This window comes from Babylonia areolata, chromosome 2, assembly GCF_041734735.1.
Source record: "Babylonia areolata isolate BAREFJ2019XMU chromosome 2, ASM4173473v1, whole genome shotgun sequence".
Lineage (NCBI taxonomy): Eukaryota > Metazoa > Mollusca > Gastropoda > Neogastropoda > Buccinidae > Babylonia > Babylonia areolata.
Genome location: NC_134877.1, coordinates 14,304,976 through 14,328,555, shown reverse-complemented (window position 1 = coordinate 14,328,555; position 23,580 = coordinate 14,304,976). Strand labels below are relative to the sequence as shown.

General features: G+C 41.3%; 1 protein-coding gene across 2 annotated transcripts in view; it reads left to right on the top strand.

The window, feature by feature from the left end:
- The window catches only part of LOC143298278 (GATOR2 complex protein MIOS-like), a 50,823-nt gene that overhangs the window by 21,265 nt on the left and 5,978 nt on the right, over window positions 1–23,580 (top strand). For both annotated transcript variants that reach the window (XM_076611099.1, XM_076611106.1), the window contains exons 12-27: window positions 1,571–1,644; window positions 2,293–2,337; window positions 3,586–3,704; window positions 4,212–4,346; window positions 4,638–4,713; window positions 5,947–6,142; window positions 8,307–8,375; window positions 9,836–9,948; window positions 11,787–11,956; window positions 13,072–13,137; window positions 13,957–14,029; window positions 17,039–17,177; window positions 20,062–20,103; window positions 20,399–20,582; window positions 22,131–22,242; window positions 23,092–23,188. In XM_076611099.1, the coding sequence (XP_076467214.1) occupies window positions 1,571–1,644; window positions 2,293–2,337; window positions 3,586–3,704; window positions 4,212–4,346; window positions 4,638–4,713; window positions 5,947–6,142; window positions 8,307–8,375; window positions 9,836–9,948; window positions 11,787–11,956; window positions 13,072–13,137; window positions 13,957–14,029; window positions 17,039–17,177; window positions 20,062–20,103; window positions 20,399–20,582; window positions 22,131–22,242; window positions 23,092–23,188 (1,710 nt within the window). The remainder of the gene's footprint in view (window positions 1–1,570; window positions 1,645–2,292; window positions 2,338–3,585; window positions 3,705–4,211; window positions 4,347–4,637; window positions 4,714–5,946; window positions 6,143–8,306; window positions 8,376–9,835; window positions 9,949–11,786; window positions 11,957–13,071; window positions 13,138–13,956; window positions 14,030–17,038; window positions 17,178–20,061; window positions 20,104–20,398; window positions 20,583–22,130; window positions 22,243–23,091; window positions 23,189–23,580) is intronic.

Genomic DNA, 23,580 nt, shown 5'->3' with positions numbered 1-23,580 from the left:
GCAGAAGATCAAATACGCATGTTGAAGATCCTGTAATCCATGTCAGCGTTTGGTGGGTTATGGAAACAAGAACATACCCAGCATGCACACCCCTGAAAACTGAGTATGGCTGCCTACATGGCGGGGTAAAAACGGTCATACACGTAAAAGCCCACTTGTCTGCATACAAGTGAACGCAGAAGAAGAAGAAGAAGATTGTTGGCATCTTCTTGTTGGTGCCATTGATTATGTGTTTGTGCTTGTGTACATATGTAAGTGTAAGTGAGAAGCATACTCAGTTAAAAAATCTTTCAGCACAAAAACTTTCCTCAGACATAAAGCTGAATATGGTCTGCCTTTTACTTGTTTTGTAAGAGCATATACCAAAGCCTTAACTGTTCTGATGCTGCTTTCATCTGCAGTAATACATAGCAAATAAATAATGTGTGCAAATGAAGCATCAGTCTAGTGAACAGATTGCATGTAATAATGCCACTGTATCTGCTACTGCTATAACTGAATATCATATTGATGGAAAAAAAAAATTGAAGGGTAATAATTATGATTATGTTTTATGTAAATAATTGAAATTACATTTTTTTTTTTTATAAAAAAAGCAGTGAAAGCAGTGAGGGTGAGAATAGTGAATGTGAAAAGAGATGTGTAGGTAATTGCACTTTATGAAGAATTAACCCCATGACTGCTGCTGCTGAGTTTGCTCATCGGTGAAGAGCTGTCACCTCACTGAGATCAGACGGGGCTCGCAGGTCAGGATGTCAGTCACTGTTCTATATTTGGGCTGTTTCCTTGTGGGATTCTGTTACTTTTGTTCAGCAAACCAATTTGTACCATTGATGAGCTTACGAAAAGAAGTAACCGTACTTCATACTCATGCCACACTGATCTCATTTTACTAAGAGTCAGCTGTCAAGGGGTTAATAATGGGGGGGTTGAATCACTCTGACATGTTCCTCAGTGTGTTGTGTGTGTGTGTGTGTGTAATCTTCTCAGTGTGCTGTGTGTGTGTACTTTCAGTGTGCTGAGTGTGTGTAGTCTCAGTGTGCTGTGTGTATGTAGTCTCAGAGTGTTCTGGGTGTGTGTAGTCTTAGTGTGCTGTGTGTTTGTGTGTAGTCTCAGTGTGTTGTTTGTGTGTGTAGTCTCAGTGTGCTGAGTGTCTAGTCTCAGTGTGTTGTGTGTGTGTAGTCTCAGTGTGTTGTGTGTGTGTAGTATAAGTGTGCTGTGTGTTTGTGCGTAGTCTCAGTGTGCTGTGTGTGTGTAGTCTCAGTTTGCTGTGTGTGTGTGTAGTATCAGTGTGCTGTGTCTTTGTGCATAGTCTCAGTGTGCTGTGTGTGTGTAGTCTCAGTGTGCTGTCTGTGTGTGTGTAGTCTCAGTGTGTTCTGTGTTTGTAATCTCAGTGTGTTGTGTCTGTGTATTCTCAGTGTGCTGTGTGTGTGTGTGTTGTCTGAGAGTGCTCTGTGTGTGTAGTCTCAGTGTGTTGTGTGTGTGTAGTCTCAGTGTGCTCTGTGTGTGTAGTCTCAGTGTGCTCTGTGTGTGTGTGTGTGTAGTATCAGTGTGCTGTGTGTGTGTGTAGGAGTGGAGTTCTGACCGTGCTGTGCAAGGACAGCCCTTCTCTGCGCCTCTACGACATTCGGCACGCCATGATGGGTCAGTCTTACAATGATAACAATACTCATGTGCATTTATGTAGCATTTGTCCTGCTGCTCGAAGCACACTTGACAATACATGCGTTTTAGATCAGACACAGGAATAAAACAAGAAAAAAAGGTATGGTACACACTCATTTGAAATACAGTTTTTAAACAATGTAACGTCTATCACAACTTGCACACCTTTCGCACCTCACCCCCACTCAACCCCACGCATACACACACACTGTAGATTATGCATATAAACTGGCATGTAATCTGAATCTCATCACCAAAGTTTAAGAATGAAAGATAGGAAAAGCTGGAGCAGTGCTTCAGAATATGCACAAACGTTAATGTAAACAGTAAACACATGCAAGACAAATGTGCACGTACATACAAACATGAATGCATACTTACATGTGCTGACATGTATGCACCCATGCACCAAACTTATGAAGGGGTACTTACATAAACTAAACGTGCATGTGTGTGTTCCATTTGTTAATACACACACACGCACGTATGCGCGCACATACCTATGCTCACACATGTGTCTAGATTGTCCCAAAGCTTGAACATACACACGCACACACACAAACTGAAGAAAAAAAAAACACATTCTGTACAAACCCACGACTGAATTCTGTTTTCATTTGTTTACAGGTACTGACGACATTGAACCTGTCATAATTGACAGAAGTGTCCAGCGTGAGTAAATTAGATTTCTCTATTTGAGTGAATATGTCAGAATGGCACATTCTCATGAGAGAACATGCTTCTTGACCCAGTTGCTTGATATGTGTACTGCAGGTTGGTTTATGGGATTGATGTTCATATAAACACAGAGGGCAAGTTGCTAGCTCATGTTATCCCATGTTATCTTTTGTAGTTGAAAGTGGGGGGGTGGGGGGGGGGGGGTTCGCTACTAAGGTGAACTAAGTGTTTTTTTTCCCATGCAAAGAAAGTTCTTTTCTTTTAAATCAGTACCACTACAATTCGCAATCAACACATAATGAACCAATAACATTTGACATTCAATGAAGTCAGCACCAGTGATAGTTAAATTACATAATGACTGTGGTGCACACATGTGTTAAAATCACCAATGCAGGATTTTCAGTTATATGATCATGGTGTAGATATATAATATTATTGTAACCGGTGAGACCGAGGTGAACAAAGTTTTATCTACTTGTGTCCAACGTGTTTGTGGCTGCTGATAAAAACGAATAGAAGTAGTAATAAATGGGGTTGGCTGTATTTCTTTGTCTTCATAAGAGTTTATCTTTGCCAAGTGTAGTTTACAGTCCAGCCAAGAGAGGGGTCATATATGTGTGTGTGTTTATGTTTTTATGAATTTAATTCATAGCATCTGTCTTATTTTCATACATTTGATAGGCTTTAAAGCACTGTCCTCTTCCAAGAATATGTCTGCACTTCTGAAAGGCGCAGTGAACTATCATAGCTCGGTAGTTGTTCATTCGTGTAGGTATAGTTTGTTGTTGAGTTTGATGACCTGTTGGTTTGGGTCTTGGTTTGGAGAGGGTATTGTTGTTCAAGGGAACCGAATCCTGGATGTCTGTCTGGATGGGAGGCCCATCTGGCATTCCAAGGATTGGGGTGGTGGTGTGAAGGGATTGCATCTTCATTTCTGTTGTAAACTTTCTCAAGTCTTGCAGATTGTAGGAGAAAATGCAGAACTGATTTATGTTATGTTTTATCCTTGTCTGGCAGTGTGTGGAGAGAGAATGCAGAACTGATTTATGCTATGTTTTATCCTTGTCTGGCAGTGTGTAGAGAGAAAATGCAGAACTATTTTGTGTTGTAGTTTATCTTTTCATGGCATTTGTGAGGTGTGAAAATGCAAAACGGATTTTTGTAATGTTTATCCTTTTCTGGCAGCATGACGTGTTAAAATGCAGCACTAATTTGTGTTGTTTTATCCTGTCACGGCAGCGTGCGGAGAGGTGGTGCTGTCCTCCTTCGCCTGGCATCCCAAAGATGAGAACAGACTGCTGGCTGCTGCCAACACCAACTACCTCAGGGACATGATTGTCTTCGAAAGGATCCCCATGGTAAGTCTTCTCTGAGTTGTTTGTGTTCAGTTTTTAAAAATTTCTCTGTGTTCGTGCATGCGGAGTGGTGGCCCTAGTGGTAACACATCTGCCAAGGAAGTGAGAGAATCTGAGGGTGCAGGATAGAATCCCACACTTGACAGAAATTTCTTTCTCTCCACCTGAAGTGGTAGTCTGGACCCTGGTTGTTTGGATGAGATGTAAAAGAACCCAACAACAGAGTTGTCTCTGTCAAGTGTCTAGTAAAAGCCATGCTCATGTACTCGCTGTGTGAGTGTGACATGACTGGAGCTTGACTGAATGACACAGGAGATGAACGATAAGCACCAAAAGGCATTGTCAGTCAGGTCTACCCAGGCAGCCTGCTGTGCAGATGACTCCGTGTTTTTAAAGCGCACAGAGCTTGGTCTCTGACAAGTTAAGCGCTCTATAAGTATCAGTAAGTATCAGTGTTCATGTTTGTATATATGTGTTTTTACAATGAAGTTTTAAATGTTTGTGCCACAGGCTTGGTCTCCAAACTCCAGTCTGACGTGGGCCAACGGCAAGCGAACCATGAACTGCATGGAGGAAGGGCAGCTGAACACTCAGGACATCGCCACTCGCATGAGGCATCGTGCCCTCAATGGATACGGCATGCAGGTACGTAGTCTGACTTACTTCTTCACCTAATTAATTACAAGGTATTGCAAGTGGAGAGGAAGGCGTGCCCCAGTACTGATTTTATTTTTTCAATGGATGGTGGATTAGTGAGAATTCCAGAGAAAAAAGATCCACTGTAACATTTCTTGATAGAGAAAGGAATGCATTGGATTAAACATATTTTTTAGGAGAAAAAAAAACACCTTTTAGTGTGATAAACTTCTGTTAGTGCTTGACCAGTTGTTGTGGCTGTGTGTGTGTGTGTGTGTGTGTGTGTGTGTGTGTTTCCAGATTGATGACATGAAGAGGAATGCAGACATGGTGGCAGAGGAGGCACACTTACAAGGAGTGTGGAAATGGGTGTGCTGTATCCTTGAACAACGATGTGCAGAAGGAAGGACTTTGCCATCCCAGGGGGAGGGGAGGGGGGGCACTTGGCATTATAGTCCTCCTTGTCTGCAGTGTGCAGAAGGAAGGACTTTGCCATCCCAGGGGGAGGGGGGGCACTTTGCATTATAGTCCTCCTTGTCTGCAGTGTGCAGAAGGAAGGACTTTGCCATCCCAGGGGGAGGGAGGGGGGGCGCTTGGCATTATAGTCCTCTTTGTCTGCAGTGTGCAGAAGGAAGGACTTTGCCATCCCAGGGGGAGGGGGTGTGGGGGGGTGCTTGGCATTATAGTCCTCCTTGTCTGTGATGTGCAGAAGGAAGGACTTTGCCATCCCAGGGGGAGGGAGGGGGGGGCGCTTGGCATTATAGTCCTCCTTGTCTGCAGTGTGCAGAAGGAAGGACTTTGCCATCCCAGGGGGAAGGGGGTGGGAGGGTGCTTGGCATTATAGTCCTCTGTCTGCAGTGTGCAGAAGGAAGGACTTTGCCATCCCAGGGGGAGGGAGGGGGGGCGCTTGGCATTATAGTCCTCTTTGTCTGCTGCACAGGCAGCAACTTTAACTTCCTGACGGGTGAACCTTGGTGCAATACGATCAATGTGACTTGAAAAAAGAAAAAAAGAAAAAAAGTGCAGTTTCAATGTTTTGTAGTGCCGTTCATTTTGCTGAGGACGAGCAGTGCAGTCTGAAGAGGGAAAAGCCTCAATGAAGAATGATGAGACATCCTGGCCTGTAAGTTGAATGGTATCTCAAGTGATACAACTTCACTGATGAGCACACTTGTCAGCAGCGGTCAAGGGGTTAAGAAGAAAACCTGAAGCGGTAGTGTTGTATGAACCATTTCACAGTGCTGTTTATTTACTCTTGTCAACTGAACTCAGTTTTTAAAGGTAGGAGGCCAGACAAAAATTAAAAGGAACTCTGCATATCCTTAGTTTAAAATTAATAGGAACTGTACTTGTCATAATTTTTTTCATATTTTATGGAAGTAGTGAATGATGCTGCCATCATCATTGTCATCATTATGAAGGAAATGATAAAAAAAATTCAGTGGCTGAAAACTTACACACAAACTGCTCATGAACTGAAAACTGAACACAAACTACCTCACAAACTGAAAACTAAAACAAACTTACCCACGAACTGAGACACAGATTACACACGAACCAAAAAAACTGACCACAAACCACTCAACCAGCCAGCCTTAACTGGACCCAGCGGTGCGCCAGCCCGAGCTGCAGCGTGGGGGGTGCCCGGGGAAGCGAGGGGGGGTGTACAACATGGGGGTCAAGCACCTGGTCAAGTACTACAACGGTTCGGGGGGGCCCATGGTCAGCGACCAGGTCTTTGTCAACTGGCAGGCCTCGGAGGGCGTTCGCTTCTCCATCAAGCAGCAGCACCACAGCCCGGAGAGGTCCGGTGAATGTTTTATTTATTTATTTATTTATTTGTTTGGTTATTTGTTTTTATATTCTTTCTTTTGATTAAAGTCATGGTGAAAGAGTATCCGTGGGATTCTGTAAATGAACGTGTTTTTTTTTTAATGTTTTTATTTATTCTTGTTGTTTTTTAGATTTACCTTTCTTTTAAGGTCAGGTGAAAAATTATCCATCGAATCTTATAAATGAATGTTTATTTATTTATTTATCGGGGTTGTTTTTTTTTTATATTCATCATTCTTTTATGGTCAGGTGAAAAAGTATCCATCGGATCTTGTAATTGAATGGGGGTTTTTTTGTTAAAAAAAAAAAATTATTATTATTTTTTTTTTATCTTCACCTTTTTTTTTTTTTTTAAGGTCAGGTAATTTCATGCATTTATGAGACAAAGAACCAAGGTCCCCTGTGCATTATGCACTTGGTGTACTGAAAAAAACCCAGTGGCGGTGAGAGTCTTTGTCCTCTTTCAAAATTCTGTAGAAGAAATCGGCTGTGATAGCTGCACAAATATATGTGCATGCACTCAAGGCCTGACTAAGCGAGTTGGGCTGTGTTGCTGGTCAGGCATCTGCCTTGCAGATGTGGTGCAGAGTGTATGGATTTGTCTGAACCCAGTGACACCTCCTTCAGGAACTGAAACAGAGCATGGCAGGTTACAACCTCATTTAACAAACAGCATGCCCAACCGGTGAACATTTGCAGACAACTACATGCAGGCATGTATATATCTGGTGACCATTTTTGTGACTGAAAGTTTGAAGTTCCCTGTCTGGTACCTTAGTGTTCTGTGGGGTGAGATTAAGTCGAACAAACCTGTCATAGGTTCCAGAAAAGGGGTGGGGAGAAAATCACAAAATGACCGTATTTATTTATTTATTTATTTTGTATTTGTATTTCTTTTTATTACAATGGATTTCTCTGTGTGAAATTCGGGCTGCTGTCCCCAGGGAGAGCGCGTCGCTACACTACAGCGCCACCCATTTTTTTGTATTTTTTCCAGCTTGCAGTTTTATTTGTTTTTCCTTTTGAAGTGGATTTTTCTACAGAATTTTGCCAGGAACAACCCTTTTGTTGCCGTGGGTTCTTTTACGTGCGCTAAGTGCATGCTGCACACGGGACCTCGGTTTATCATCTGATCAGAACGACTAGCGTCCAGACCACCACTGAAGGTCTAGTGGAGGGGGAGAAAATATCGGCAGCTGAGCCGTGATTCGAACCAGTGTGCTCAGATTCTCTTGCTTCCTAGGCAGACATGTTACCTCTAGGCCATCACTCCAGTTTCTAAGATTATGGTGGGTTTTGTTCTCACTATTATAAAACAATTTTAAAAAAATCATTTTACTTATAACTGATAAAATATGTGTTTTCTTTTTTTTAACTAGTTAAGGATCTCTTTTGTATTTTAGAAAAAGATATTGTTTGGCACAGACCTACATTTGAGATATAAGGTCCCCATTTCTCCTTCAAGGTATACACTGACCTTCATTCACAAAAATCATGCCCCAGTTTAAAAGATCGCAGAACAAGTTTCAGTAATTTAGGTAATATTCTTTCTGCAGTTAAGTAATAGTCAAAAAAAAAAAAAAAAGGAAAAAAACATAATGCCTAAGTTATGGTAAAACAAATTTTAGGTTTTGATGTAAAGCAGATTTTAGATTTCTGCATGTTTGCATGCAATGTATGCCAGGTTAAAATTTTTCTTTTTGATTGCGCTTTGCTGTAAAACTAGCTGTGAAAGACCAGTCTCTTTATTTTGGCACACTTACTTTTCATGGTGTAGTTCTATATAGTTGCCTTTGTAATCATGTATTCAGTTAAATGGTGAAAAAATCAAATTATCTTAATTTCAAACTCATCGGCATACAGCTGAGTTTGAAATGAAGGATCAGACTTTTTTGTTGTTGTATATTGTGTGTGTGTTGTTATTTTATTTCTTCATTTATGTATGAGAGAAAGTGTTAAAAATCAGTATATTGACCACAACATATCAGTTTCCTCGACCATCCCTCTGAAGCAGAGATGTACATGCATGTGAACGACTGGTGCGTATAAGCGTTTTGATTTGTCTGAGCACAAGAATCATTGCTCTATAAGTGCTTTATTATCATTATTATTTATTGTTATGTTATGACTTTGCAGGTCCTTAGCTCTCATGCTGTGTGGATGGGTACCAGATACCAGCCCAGAATTCAATGCATACTTAAACGCGTAAGTCAGCACTGCCATTTTCTGGTGTAAGGGATGGTCATTTTTTCCTATAGCTGTGAAGATTTCTTAAATTCTGCAAATAATGTGCCCAAAACAGAGTTTTATTTAAAAGGAATATAAAAAAGGGGGAAAAATGACTACAGAACACATGTTGTAATGGTTAATAAAACCAAAAACATACAGCCCGTAATTATTTCCTGTACCCTCATTTCCTCAAGACACACACACACACACACACACACACACACACACACACACACACATATATTGCATCTTCGCAAAAATTCATATGCAGACATGCACATGCATGTAAATACACAAACCTCCATCTACATGTTCACACTCTAAAACTGCCAGTATAATTTTTTTATATTTTGATAGCAAGAGGTTCTCAGGAGACACAAGGAGGCATGATTAAGAAAATACATTGTTAAATCTATACAGCTCTGTTTCAATGTGTGTATCTGGAAAAATGCACTCATTTATTGTTATTATTATATTTTTAAGATTTTTTTTTCCAGTAGCAATAAACAAATATATGGAAAACAAAGGACATTAAAAAAAAAAGTCCCAAAATAGTGAGATGTCGGAAAGTTCATTGCTGCTTTAGACAGTCATACAGACTGATTTCCATATTACTGGTTTGCACATTCTTCAGCTCTGATTCATTTCATGTCAACAAGTCTGTTAGTCAGGCATGAATGTTTGCACCCCCCCCCCATCCCCCCCCCCCCCTCCCCCCCCCCCCCCCCCCCACACACACACACACAATTCCGTTTTGTCAATGTAGTGTGAAGTGATGAGATGAAAGAGTTGGAAGAACATTAACCGTGCACCGTAAACTTCACCATTCTTTGCCTGTCTTGCTCATGGAACGATCTCCCTCTTTCACTTCGTCAGACCCATGCACTCAGGTCTCGCAAGGTGCTGACCTTGAAACATAGCTCTTTCCAGAATAACCCCTGCATAGTTTTTCTTGCCTTCTGTCTACCTGTATTTTTGAAGTTACACACACACATGTGAAAGTTTGGTGTGAAAGCACTTTGATTTGTTTCTGCACACGATTAAGCACTGTATGATAATGATAATAATAATAATGGGTATTTGTTATATATGCTGTTTGATCTTAGCATAGAGACGCAGAGGGCTAACAATGAGATCTGTTTTGGAGGGGGGGGGGGGGAATTGTTGCAAAAAAAGACAGGGCACCATAGTCAGTACAAACAAACAAGACAAAGTGAACATATCAGAGACAAAGTACACAGACACAGACAGACAGACAGACACACACACACACACACGCACACACACAGAGGCATACTTTTTATTATTATTGTTATTGCTATTATTGTCGTTGTTATCATTATTGTTGTTATCGATATTCTTGTTATCGTTATTGTTGTTATAATTATTATTTATATTATTATTGTCACTATCATTATTATTATCGTGACTTTCAGACTTGTGGAGAACGGTCAGGAGGAGAAGGCGGCGACCATTGCCATCTTCTTCCTGAAAATGAAGCGTGCTCTGGATATCCTGTCCACATCCGCTGCCAACAGCGCTGACAATGGTGGGTGATTCCAGACGGGCGCAATAGCTGAGTGGTTAAAGCGTTGGACTGTCAATCTGAGGGTCCCGGGTTCGAATCACGGTGATGGCGCCTGGTGGGTAAAGGGTGGAGATTTTTACGATCTCCCAGGTCAACATATGTGCAGACCTGCTAGTGCCTGAACCCCCTTCGTGTGTATATGCAAGCAGAAGATCGAATACGCACGTTAAAGATCCTGTAATCCATGTCAGCGTTTGGTGGGTTATGGAAACAAGAACATACCCAGCATGCACACCCCCAAAAACGGAGTATGGCTGCCTACATGGCGGGGTAAAAAACGGTCATACACGTAAAAGCCCACTCGTGTGCAAACGAGTGAACGTGGGAGTTGCAGCCCATGAACGCAGAAGAAGGAGAAGAAGAGAGGTGGGTGATTCCGTCCTGTTTCTGGTGTTGAGGAGTGCTTGTTCACGTTCAGCATGCACTGAGCACCAAGCGCTGTGCCCCAGTCTGATGACAGTGATCCCTGTTGTTGTTTTTCTGCCAGGTTATTGAGGAATTATCATAGCATGATTTCATTTTACTTGCACATGGTCCAGACACAAATGAATCATAAAATCAGTACCTGCTCACACACACACAATCACACACACACACACACTCACACACACACACACACACACACACTCACGCTCACACACTCACACACACACACACACACACACAAACACACACACACACACAAAAATACTGTCGGGCTACTTGAGTTCAGTAATGTCACGCATTCATTTTGTTCACACACAATAGCCAAACATGGACAATTACAGAGTTATTGCTTGGTTCATGACACAATTATAGGTCATTTGACCGATTCACCACAAAAGCAATGGATCATTTTCAAAATTAATGGGTCAGGCAAGGTGAACTTGTACACAGTGGGGATGGCGATGTGTGTGTTTCAGGCATGATGAACATGCACACAGTGGAGATGGTGATGTGTGTGTTTCAGGCAAGATGACATGAATGCAGTGGTGATGGTGGTGTGTGTGTTTCAGGCAAGATAAACATGTACACAGTGGCGATGGTGATGTGTGTGTTTCAGGCGAAATGACATGAATGCAGTGGCAATGGTGATGTGTGTGTTTCAGGCACGATGAGCACACACACAGTGGCGATGGCAGTGTGTGTGTTTCAGGCAAAATGAACATGATGTGTGTGTTTCAGGCAAGATGGCATGAATACAGTGGCAGTGGTGATGTGTGTGTGTGTTTCAGGCAAAATGACATGAATGCAGTGGCGATGGTGATGTGTGTGTTTCAGGCAAGATGAACATGATGTGTTTGTTTCAGGCAAGATGGCATGAATACAGTGGCGATGGTGATGTGTGTGTGTGTTTCAGGCAAAATGACATGAATGCAGTGGAGATGGTGATGTGTGTGTGTGTTTCAGGCAAAATGACATGAATACAGTGGCGGTGGTGGTGTGTGTGTGTTTCAGGCAAGATGACATGAATACAGTGGCGATGGTGGTGTGTGTGTTTCAGGCAAGATGACATGAATACAGTGGTGATGGTGATGTGTGTGTGTGTTTCAAGGCAAGATGACATGAATACAGTGGCGATGGTGATGTGTGTGTGTGTTTCAAGGCAAGATGACATGAATACTGTGGCGATGGTGGTGTGTGTGTTTCAGGCAAGATGACATGAACACTGTGGCGATGGTGATGTGTGTGTTTCAGGCAAGATGAACATGCACACAGCGGCGATGGCAATGTGTGTGTTTCAGGCAAAATGACATGAACGCAGTGGCGATGGTGGTGTGTGTGTTTCAGGCGAGATGAACGTGATGTGTGTGTTTCAGGCAAAATGAACCTGCACGCAGTGGCGATGGCTCTGGCTGGGTACAGTGAGCACAACAACCCCCTGTGGCGACAGACCTGTGGCAGTCAGCGCTCGCAGCTCTCCAGCCCCTACCTCCGTGCTGTCTTTGCCTTCCTCGCCTCTGCCACAGACTACTACGAGGATGTCTTGGTACTGTTTGTCGTTGTTTTCTTTGCATGTGTGTGTCTTTTTGTGAGTAGTTACAATAGAATACAATACGGTACAGTACAATACAGTACCATACAATACATCTTTATTCATCCATTTGGAAATCAGTTGTGCATCCACAGGCTCATCACTCACCCAACACAATATCTCAGCCCTTATCCAAATCCAGTACACACACACACACACACACACACACATACACACACACACATACACACACACACACACACACACAGCGTGACAAAGGTTGGACCAAAAATCAAAAAGCTACATATCTGAAGCAAAATACATACAAGCAAGTAATACACGACACGGCTTTATTTCCACACACACCCCTTAATCACTTTCCCTACACACACACACATGCACACACTCACACACACTTACACATGCACTGTTTATAACATAACTTGTGTATTAAGAAACATATTTTCACAATAGCGTTTGCTTCTTTTACAATTTAAAAAAAACAACCCTTTATAGATTGTCAAATGACGAGAAAATACAACAACAAAAAGACATGATATAAAATAGCACTGCATTAACATGAAATAACATAATTAACATAAAATAACATGAGATAAATTATGATATTGAATGAATTATGTAAAACATTCATATTGTAAAATCGTGACATGCAAGTGCCAGTAAAACATTTTAAAAGTTTTTTTTTTTTTTTTTTTTTTACTAAGATTTCCACTTTCAAACAAATATGCCAGTTTCTTTTTTTTTTTTTTTTGTATGTGTGTGTGTGTACACGTGTGTGTGCTTGTGTAAGAGCAAATGCTATGAAGACGTTTTGGTACTTTTTGTCTGTTGTCATGTGTGTGCGTGTGTGTTTGAGAGTAAACTATGAAGATGAGTTGTTACCTTTTTCCTTTTTCTGTCTCTTGTGTGTGTATGTTGGGGAGGGTGGTTCCTTTTTTTCTGTGTGTGTGTGTGTGTGTGTGTGTGTGTGATAAATCTAGTTGTGTTTTTGATTGTTTTTGTTTTCTGAAATCCTTCGTGCCCCAACAAAGTCCAAGTTAATGTTGAAATAAATCTTAAATCTTGTGTGTGTGTGTGTGTGTGTGTGTGTGTGTGTGTGTGTGTTTCAGAACGAAGAGGGTTTGTCTGTAGAAGACAGGGTGGCCTTTGCTCTTACCTACTTACCCGATATTCAGGTAAGGAAGACTGCTTTTTTTCCTGTTTGTTATGGTGATTTTTGTGTTTTTTGTTTTGTTTTTGCTAGTTCTGAAAGACAGTATGAGCTTTCTTGCCTCAGTTAAACTGGTGAGAATTCTTGCTCTAAAAATACTGGATTAGTTACTGGCTTCATTTTTTTTTTTAAAGTACTTCAATGCAAGGCAGAAATGTACTTCCCAAAATGTAGATTGTTTTGAGCCTGCAATAAGTTTCTATTTATCTTATTTTCCAGTTTTTGCCCTTCTTGTGCTTTTGATTTTTTGTTTGTTTGTTTTTTGCACAAATACCTTAGATCTCAGTGCTCTTGATGGATAATGCATCTAACAGTGCAAGATATTTCATGTCATTCTTTTTAGTTTGATTTCTTTGGCTTTTGTTTATGTCTTTGAGTTTTGCTTTTAAGACGCTTTTATGTCATTTACAAGCTAAAATCATTGTAAACAATAAGAAAGAAATTTCTGCATGTTGATTATAGTTCACTGCATTTACTTGAGAAAACAAACTTGGATTTATCGACAAGAGTGAAAGTGCACAGGAATGTTTTTATTGCTTGTTTTTTGGGTGTTTTTTTTTTCTGTGTCAAGGGAGCACTTTTTGTGGTTAGCATCAACTGAGAATCAGTAAAATTCTTGCATATATAAGATAAGGCGGAGTTTGTTATGACAGCTAGAATGGAATGAAATGCAGGTGGTGGTTTGAAGTTTGATAGATGTTTGGGTATGTTTCCAGTTTCTCTTCAGAATTTCTGCAGTGTATGCCAAATGATTATGCATCAAAATGATCTATCTGTTTCTCAGCTCAAAGAATACCTTGACCGTCTGTCGGATGATCTTGTCAGAAAGGGTGATCTGGATGGCATGCTCCTGACAGGTCAGTGCTAGTTGATTAATTAATTTACTACAGGGTTCACATGAAGTTAAGGACCACTAGGGAACTGCCACAGTTTTTTTGTTTTTTTTGTTTTTTTTTTTTGCTGCCCCATCATCTGCACCGTTTCAGTGGCATTACTCCCACGCCACTCATTTAGATTCCCCCATACACGGCCACACCCGGGTTTGTCCATCACAGTTCCAGCGTCAGCAGTCCGCAGGGAACCATCGATGTTAGGTCGCCAGGAGGCCACACACCAGAGGAGACCCTGCACTGCTGCTGAGTCACTTCGGTAGTGTTCAGTGGTGCCTGTTCTGATTTAACGTACTTAGGACACCACCTACTAAGCCCCCTACTAACGACAATAATGGCTTAGTCGCGGAGCCAGACTGAGTGAGTGTCCCTTCCAGAGTGGAGACCGTCACCACGTCCCTCAAACAACAGCCCCCCATGAATCTGCCGACACTGAAGACATTGACAGGACTCACCCCAAGCACAGGAGTGGAGGGGTATCGAGACTGAGGTCACCATGAGAGCAGGGCATGAAAGGCCACAGACTTTGAGACTGTTTTGTTTATATTGATGGTGATGGAGGAGGAGGATGACGATGACAATGATGATCTTGCTATGGAGGTCCATTTGGTTTGGGACTGCGTGACAAGGCTGTACTCCATGCTTCCTGTCATAATGATATCCCGGCGTTAACCAGGCCCGAGAGATACAGACACTTGCAGTGTTGGTCAAGTAATTAGAGCAACACACCCAAAGAAGCATCCTTGAAGTGGATGACACTCGACTGTGTGGTTCCAGTCTCTCCATTTAAGCCCACAGCACACTCAACTCTGGGTAGGAGTCGGCCACGGGCCGAAAAACCCACTTCTGCTGGGATTCGAACCCGTGTCCTCACAGCCGTCAGTCCGCGACGCCAACCACTTCGCTACAGCGGCTGGTGCCACAGTTTTCTTATTGGAGACAGTGAGAAATCATGCAGAATTTTCAATAAACAGCGATGTACACAGTCAAATTGATCAGCTCCAGAGGTGCTTTCTTGCACCTGCATTTCCATCTTAAACAGTGGGAAACCAGTGTTATCATTAATGAATTGTATTGAACAACTTTCAATTTTTGGTTGAAACATTGATTTTTCGAGCAAATTTTTGAAGCTGTTCATGATGTGCTTGTGCCTGAAACAGTGCTTTATGTGTTCAGTGAGAGGCCAGTGGTAGGGGTTAATCAGCCTGCATAATCTCTTGATTTATATATTTATTTTTTTACATTTAACATACCTGCTTTTATCATATAGTTCGTACTTTTTTGTGAAGTCTGTATATCACTATAAACATATGTGTTTGTCTTTATGTGTGGGTGTGCAGTACACTGAAGAACTCAAACAGGAAATGCTGTTTGACAGTAGGAAGACTGTAGCACTTGTTTGAGGCGGTTTGCATTGCTGGACGATAAGAAAGGAAACTGTTTCGTTAATGTTGATTTGGGATATCGTCTTCATTAAGAGCAGTGGGTGGAACTGTTTGCTTAGGTTTCTTTTCTTTATTTCAGATATGTTTGTGCTGTTTTGCTGTCTCATGTTTCAATGAAGTTAAGGTGGGGGGAGGTGGGTGGTAGGTTGGGGGGTGGGGGTGAGAGGGAGTTAACTGACCAGAGTGCTCTGTTGTGTTTTGTGTGATAGGTTTGCCCAGTAAAGGAATAGACTTGCTGGAATATTGTATATATTTAAGATTTTTGACTCTCTCCAGATGATATGCCCCAATCGAAGCCCTACTGTTTACAACTGTTTCAGATGGAGGAGCCCAATTAGGGCTTTATAATGTTTTGGAATTTTGGAGTGACTCCTAATTTGCGTAACTGACCTTTCCACCCTTCACTGCAACCAATAAATGCAGAGTGTGTTGCTGTGCTCACGAGCAGGAGAGTAATTTTCGAGGTGACTGATTCATGTGAACAATGTGTGTCAACAATGGCGTCTGACCCAGTTTCTTCCCAGGCACAAGGCAGACAACTGTTTCAGTCGAAGGAACCCGATTGGGGCTTTATAACATTCTGAATTCACACTGTTTCAAACTCATCATGTTTTCCTGGATTCCGTTGAAAGTCATCAGTGTGTGCAAATTTCAAACAAAAATCATGGATGCTTTCATCATTTCACTGAAAGATAGCATAAGAAGGAGGAAGTTTTATATTTTGTTCCCAGCTAACTCATTGTGTTACTGATCAGTTTGGAAAATTTCAGCTCGTAACTTGCAACATATTTTTTTTTGGTAATTTAGATTTTTGACTCACTTGTGTAAACAAAGTGAGTATGTTTTAACCCGGTGTTCGGTTGCCTGTGTGTGTGTGTGTGTGTGTGTGTGTGTGTGTGTCCGTGGTAAACTTTAACATTGCCATTTTCTCTGCAAATACTTTGTCAGTTGACACCAAATTTGGCATAAAAATAGGAAAAATTCAGTTCTTTCCAGTCATCTTGTTTAAAACAATATTGCGCCTCTGGGATGGGCACAAAAAAATAAAAAATGAAGCCTAATTATATGGAAACTGTATTTACTGTTATGTTTATATTTTTTGTATTCTCTAAACTTGGCACTTTGATCTGATATTCTGACCCAACAACAAGAGCAGTCATTATTATCATTTTTTGTTCAAACAGGAACTTCTTTTGCTAAGCATGGAAGTTTTATTTATTTTGGAAACGTTTTGGTGCAGATAGTAAAAAAGGGAAATTACTCTGTAATTAATGCTAGGGGACTTAATTTGCTTTAAACTGATCTTTCTCATCTTAAACATTACATTTTGAAAGTATACTCAATACATAAAAAGCTTGGATTTAAAAAAAAATTTTTAAGTGTATCACAAGTGAGTCTTGAAGGCCTTGCCTCTCTTGTTTTTCTTTTTTATTAACCCATACAAATGGGCTGTCTGTGGGGGAAAATCAGGGGAGCAAACTGGCAGTACTAGGTGAGTAAACTGACCCTGGAGTGTGTCGCGTGATGGCAGGTCTGTCCAGTGAAGGCATAGACCTGTTGGAGCGCTACGTTGACATGACCAGTGACGTCCAGACAGCCGCGGTGGTGGCCGTGTTCTCTGGAACCGCCCAGTCCGTCAAGGATGAGAGGGTCCGCAGCTGGATCTACAGGTGTGCCTTTGGCTTTGATCATGATAACGATGATAGTACCTGTTGCTGTACAGGTGTGCCTCCCCGCCTTTGGTCCTTGATCATGATAACGATGATAGTACCTGTTACTATACAGGTGTGCCTCCCTCCCTTTGGTCTTGATCATGATAACGATGATAGTACCTGTTACTATACAGGTGTGCCTCCCTCCCTTTGGCCTTGATCATGATAACGATGATAATACCTGTTACTATACAGGTGTGCTTCCCCCCTTTGGCTTCGATCATGATAACGATGATAGTACCCTGTTACTATACAGGTGTGCCTCCCTGCCTTTGGCTTCGATTATGAATACGATGATTGTACCTGTTACTATACAGATGTGCTCCCTGCCTTTGGCCTTGATCATGATAACGATGATAGTACCTGTTACTATACAGGTGTGCCTCCCCCCTTTGGCTTTGATCATGATAACGATGATAATACCTGTTACTATACAGGTGTGCCTCCCTCCCTTTGGTCTTGATCATGATAACGATGATAATACCTGTTACTATACAGGTGTGCCTCCCCCCCTTTGGTCTTGATCATGATAACGATGATAATACCTGTTACTATACAGGTGTGCCTCCCCCCCTTTGGCCTTGATCATGATAACGATGATAGTACCTGTTACTATACAGGTGTGCCACCCCCCTTTGGTCTTGATCATGATAATGATAATACCTGTTACTATACAGGTGTCCCTCCCCCCCTTTGGTCTTGATCATGATAACGATGATAGTACCTGTTACTATACAGGTGTGCCTCCCTGCCTTTGGCTTTGATCATGATAACGATGATAGTACCTGTTACTATACAGGTGTGCCTCCCTGCCTTTGGCTTTGATCATAACGATGATAGTACCTGTTACTATACAGGTGTGCCTCCCTGCCTTTGGTCTTGATCATGATAACGATGATAATACCTGTTACTATACAGGTGTGCCTCCCTCCCTTTGGTCTTGATCATGATAACAATGATAATACCTGTATTGTGCCTCCCCCCTTTGGCCTTGATCATGATAACGATGATAGTACCTGTTACTATACAGGTGTGCTTCCCCCCTTTGGCTTCGATCATGATAACGATGATTGTACCTGTTACTATACAGGTGTGCCTCCCTGCCTTTGGCCTTGATCATGATAACAATGATAATACCTGTTACCATACAGATGTGCCTCCCTGCCTTTGGCCTTGATCATAATAACGATGATAATACCTGTTACAATACAGATGTGCCTCCCTGCCTTTGGCTTTGATCATGATAACAATGATAATACCGGTTACTATGCAGGTGTGCCTCCCTCCCTTTGGCTTTGATCAAAAGAAAGATACCTATTACTATACAGGTGTGCCTCCCTGCCTTTACCTGTTACTATATAGATGTGCCTCCCTGCCTTTGGCTTTGATCATTATCATGATGGTAATACCAGTCACTATACAGGTGTGCCTCCCTACCTTTGGCTTTGATCATGATAATGATTGCAATACCTTATACCTCTTCCTTGACTTCTGTTAATGTCATTTGGGGCACCAGTGAAGACATTGCCACCACCACTCTCCTCCAACTGTCTCTGTCCTCTCCTGCTATATCTGGACAGAGGACAGAGAGAATGATAATGATCATAGTAATAATGATAATGAAACTAATAATGATATTGATAATGGATGCTTATACAGTTTTTTATTATCCAGGTAAACACTCCAGGTGCTTTACATAACACATAAAGTACTTTTGCTGGGCTGTAATAAGGATAATAATGGAAACATTTTTTGCGCTGTATCTAGAAAACTGCTGTAGGTGCTTTACAAAACAAATAATATTCTGCATCACACATTGCATTAATGTTACACTTATGGACACCAATAATGCACCCAGCAAAATATATGTGTACAGATACACACATGTACACAATACATACATACATATATACACACATGCACACATGTACACATGTACACATACACAAACATGCATTCACACACACACGCACAGAGTAGCACATGCATGAACCTGTGCACACATAATCAAGCATACCACATGTACTGAAGTCAAGCATACCACATGTACCAAAGTATATACTGTTTGGATGGATGTTCAACAACCAAACCAATTGCTGAGAGAAGAGGTGAGTTTTTAGGCCAGATTTATAAGAGGTGAGGGAATCAGCATGTCAGAAGTCATCAGGGAGTCTTTATCTCTTTAGGGCTTGAAAAGAAGAAAGATCTTTGTCCATTAGTCTTAATTCTGACATACTTAATTCTGGCTTTTGATTTTCGGTATACACTGAATAAGATAAATGTGTATTAAAATGAAGTTTGTATTTTTTGCGTGAAGGTGAGGTTATAATTTAGTTAAGTGGAATCTCATTGCCTTGTCGTTGAACATAGATGTGCATAGCAATCAAGTTCGTTGCATTTGCATGAAGGTAAAGTGGTCGTTTGGCTGTGTGAAATCTGTGAGTGTGAATACAGTGTTTTGAATGTGTATTATTGTTTCCTTTGTGTCATTGTAGTTCCTAATGTTTGTAAAATGTTTGCTGAGACTGTCTTTATATGATTATGTCACAGCTATTTTCTTGATAGCTTCTGTTGATTTTAGCTATTTTTATGTACAAATATCTGTGTGTGTGAGTGTGTGCGCATGTGTGTGTTTGAGCATGTAAGGTTTCTTTTTTGTTTTTGTTTTTTGCAGTATCATTATTGTGTGTGTATGTGTGTGTGCACATGCGTGAATGTGTATTCATTTTTGCTTCTTTTTTTGTTGTTGTTGCTGCATTGTGTGTGTTAAGAATTAATCAAGACCACACCATGTGTTGTATAATGAATTAAAACCACACCATGTGTGTTTGTGTAATTGCAGCTACAGAATGCTTCTGGATCAGTGGCGACTTTGGCATCAAAGGTAAACATGGACCAGTGCCAGGTCTTGAAAAGTCATGCTGATAATTTGATTTATTAATACACAGACTTCATTGAAAAGTCAAGGACCACTTCATAAAAGCAATTATGTTTTCATAATTTTTGATCAAGTAAAGTGACTATGTGGATTAAGTAAAGTGATTTTGTGATTAATTGAATATTTCTTTCCATCTTGTGATTAATTGAATATTTCTTTCTATCTGAAAAAAAAAATAAATAAAAAAACCACACAGCGTAGACACATACTCACAGTGGTTTGCTGCATCATTGACCCACAGGGCCCAGTTTGACATCGTGAGCCAGAAGTGTGAGCCGGGCGCCCCCCACCCGCCCCAGGTCTACATCAACTGCAACTTCTGCGGCAAGTCCATCACCTCCAGTCGCACCGGGTACCGCATCACGGACCGCTTCATGCAGTTCAACCCCTTCGCCTCCCGCTCACCACAGCAGCAGAGGCAGAAGGCAAGCTGGGTTATTTTTGTGTTGAAAACCTCATTTTTGTTCTTCTTCTCCCTCTCCCCACCCCTCCGCCTTGCAGTAGAAGCCCTGTAGAATATGACAGCCTCAACAAATATGGTTGATGATCGGTTTGTTTTTATTCTTGTGAATATGCAGTTAATTTTGGGAGGGAAAAAAGCCCCGAAAGTGATAATGTCTCTGTGTGTGTGTGTGTGTGTGTGTGTGTTCATGCATGAGGGTTATTTTGTGTTGAAAACCTCCCTCATTTTTTCTTCCTCCCCTCCCCTTGCAGTAGAAGCCCTATAGAATATGATAGCCTCAACAAATGTGGATGATAATCTGTTTGTTTTTATACTTGTGAATATGCACTTACTTTGATGATAATCTGTATGCATGTGTGTGTGTTTGTGTATGTGTGTGTGTGTGTGTGTTATGCAAGAGTACGTACAAGTATGCGCTGGCATGTATATGAATATGCTTGCCCAAAGAGATGAGAAAACTTCAGACGTTTCCCTGAACTCTGTGAAGAGGCACTGAGGCATCAGACAGAAGAAGAACTGTTCACCAGATTCCTCCATGTCCTGTCGGTCATGTGTCTGTCAAAACTGGGAGGGTGGGTCTCTGCAAGTGGTTTTCCCCTGTCATTCTGCATCGTTGTCAGTACTTTTTGACTCACTTGTGTAAACAAAGTGAGTCTATGTTTTAACCCGGAGTTCGGTTGTCTGTGTGTGTGTGTGTGTGTGTGTGTGTGTGTGCGTGTGTGTGTCTGTGTGTCTGTGGTAAACTTTAACATTGACATTTTCTCTGCAAATACTTTGTCAGTTGACACCAAATTTGGCATAAAAATAGGAAAAATTCAGTTCTTTCTAGTCATCTTGTTTAAAACAATATTGCACCTCTGGGATGGGCACAAAAAAAATTAAAAAAAGAAGCCTAATTATATGCAAACTGCATTTACTGTTATATTTATATTTTTTGTATTTTCTAAACTTGGCACTTTGACCTCTTATTCTGACACAACAACTAGAGGAGTCATTATTATCATTTTTTGTTCAAACAGGAACTTCTTTTGCTAAGCATGGAATTTTTATTTATTTTGCAAACGTTTTGGTGCAGATAGTAAAAAGGGAAATTACTCTGTAATTAATGCTAGGGGACGTAATTTATCACAAGTGAGTCTTGAAGGCCTTGCCTCTCTTGTTATTTGGTTTGAATAACCTTTAATTGTTCAACAGTACACATGATTACAATGCAAAGTCAAAAGAGCATCAGCAAGCTTAAAGCCTATACTGTGCTCGCACATTGCACTTCAGTTTTAACATGGCGACTGATGAACCATATCATTTGTATCAAATGACTTATTCTAAACAGTAAGTGAAGAAATAAAACAAATGAATGGGCACATAAGTAAAATAATGCGACTATCAATATTAACATGAAATTAGGTTTATAGTCAGAGGTATCGTCGATGAAAGAGAAACCCCCCAATAAACCCCAACAAAAGCTAAGCACGGTGAATGACGGTGTGTGTAAAAGCATGAGGTTTTGCAGGTGTCGTGTTGCCCCAGCTGCAGAAAGGCCTTGCCGCGGTGTGCTGTGTGCCTGGGGACGCTGGGCACTGCATCCACGTTCGTGGCTTCTGCCGAACAACCTGCCATCAGAAGTAAGCTTTCCCAACTTGTGTGTGTGTTGTTGTTGGGGTTTTTTTGGTTGTTTTTTTTTCTTACATTGGTGTTTGAAAAATTATTTAAAATGTTTAAAAAAATAAATAAATAAATACTGAACCCGGTAAACACTGTCTCTCTAATCGGACCTTTATCAGGAACATGTCATAACTCTGTTTCTGTATTCTTGTTGTTTTGTGTGTGTATTCTTGTTGTTTTGTGCTTGTATGTGTGTGTGTGTTTGTGCATGCATGTGTGTGTGTGTGTGTATGGGTGTGTATGGGTGCATGGGTGTGTGTGTGTGTGTATGGGTGTGTATGTGCATGAGTGGGTGGGTGTAGGTGGGTATGTATTTTTGCTTGTTTGTGCATTTGTCAGTGTATTTGTATGTGAGTGTGTATGTATGAGTGTGTGTGTTTGTGTGTGTGAGTCCATGTATGCATGTGTGTTTGTGTGTGTGTGTGTGTGTGTGCATGCATGTGTGAGAGAGGGTGGTATGTGCTTGTGGATACTGGGATATGTGTATGACGATCCTCCAGTGGAAGGACTGCATGTTGCCACAGTCAACATGCAGAAATGGGCAGCCCTTCGTGTGTTGACACTGCTGATCATTGCAGGTGTGTGTGTGTGTGTGTAAGTTTGTGTATGCATGAGTATGCGAGTGTGCATGTGTGTGCGTGCTTGTGGGTGTGGGTGTATATGTACATACATGTGTGTAAGGGTGTGTTTGTGTGTGTGTGTTTGTTTGTGTGTAAAAAGGTGTTTGGTTGAAGGACTGTGTGATAACAATAGTAAACGTTCAGAAACAGGCGGCAGGTGAAGTGTTGACGCTGTGCTGACTATTGCAGGCGGTCAGGCCAAGACGACTCCATTTCACGACTGGTTTGCGTGGTGTCAGACATGCAGACATGGCGGCCATGCCTCTCACATCACCCAGTGGTTCAGGTCAGAGCTTCCTTTTCTGTATAGGTGGATGGTAGTTGGTGTGACTACTCTGCATTTTGATTTGCTATGGGATTTTATTTTGTGTTGTTTAATTATATTTCATGTTTGATTTTTTTGTTGGACCAGAATTTTGGGACATTATGTTTTCTTATATTTCGATGATGATGAATAGTGATGGGGTGATGATGCTGCTGCTGTGGAGGTCCATTTAGGTTTGGGATTATTTGACAAGGCTGTCCTCTCATAATATAACCCTGCATCTGAAGGGGGCTGAGAGGTACAGACACCTGCAGTGTTGGTCAGGAAATTCGAGCAACACACCCAAGGACACATCTGTGAAGTTGATGACTCTTATAGGTCCCAGTCTTCCCATTTAAGCCCATAGCACACTG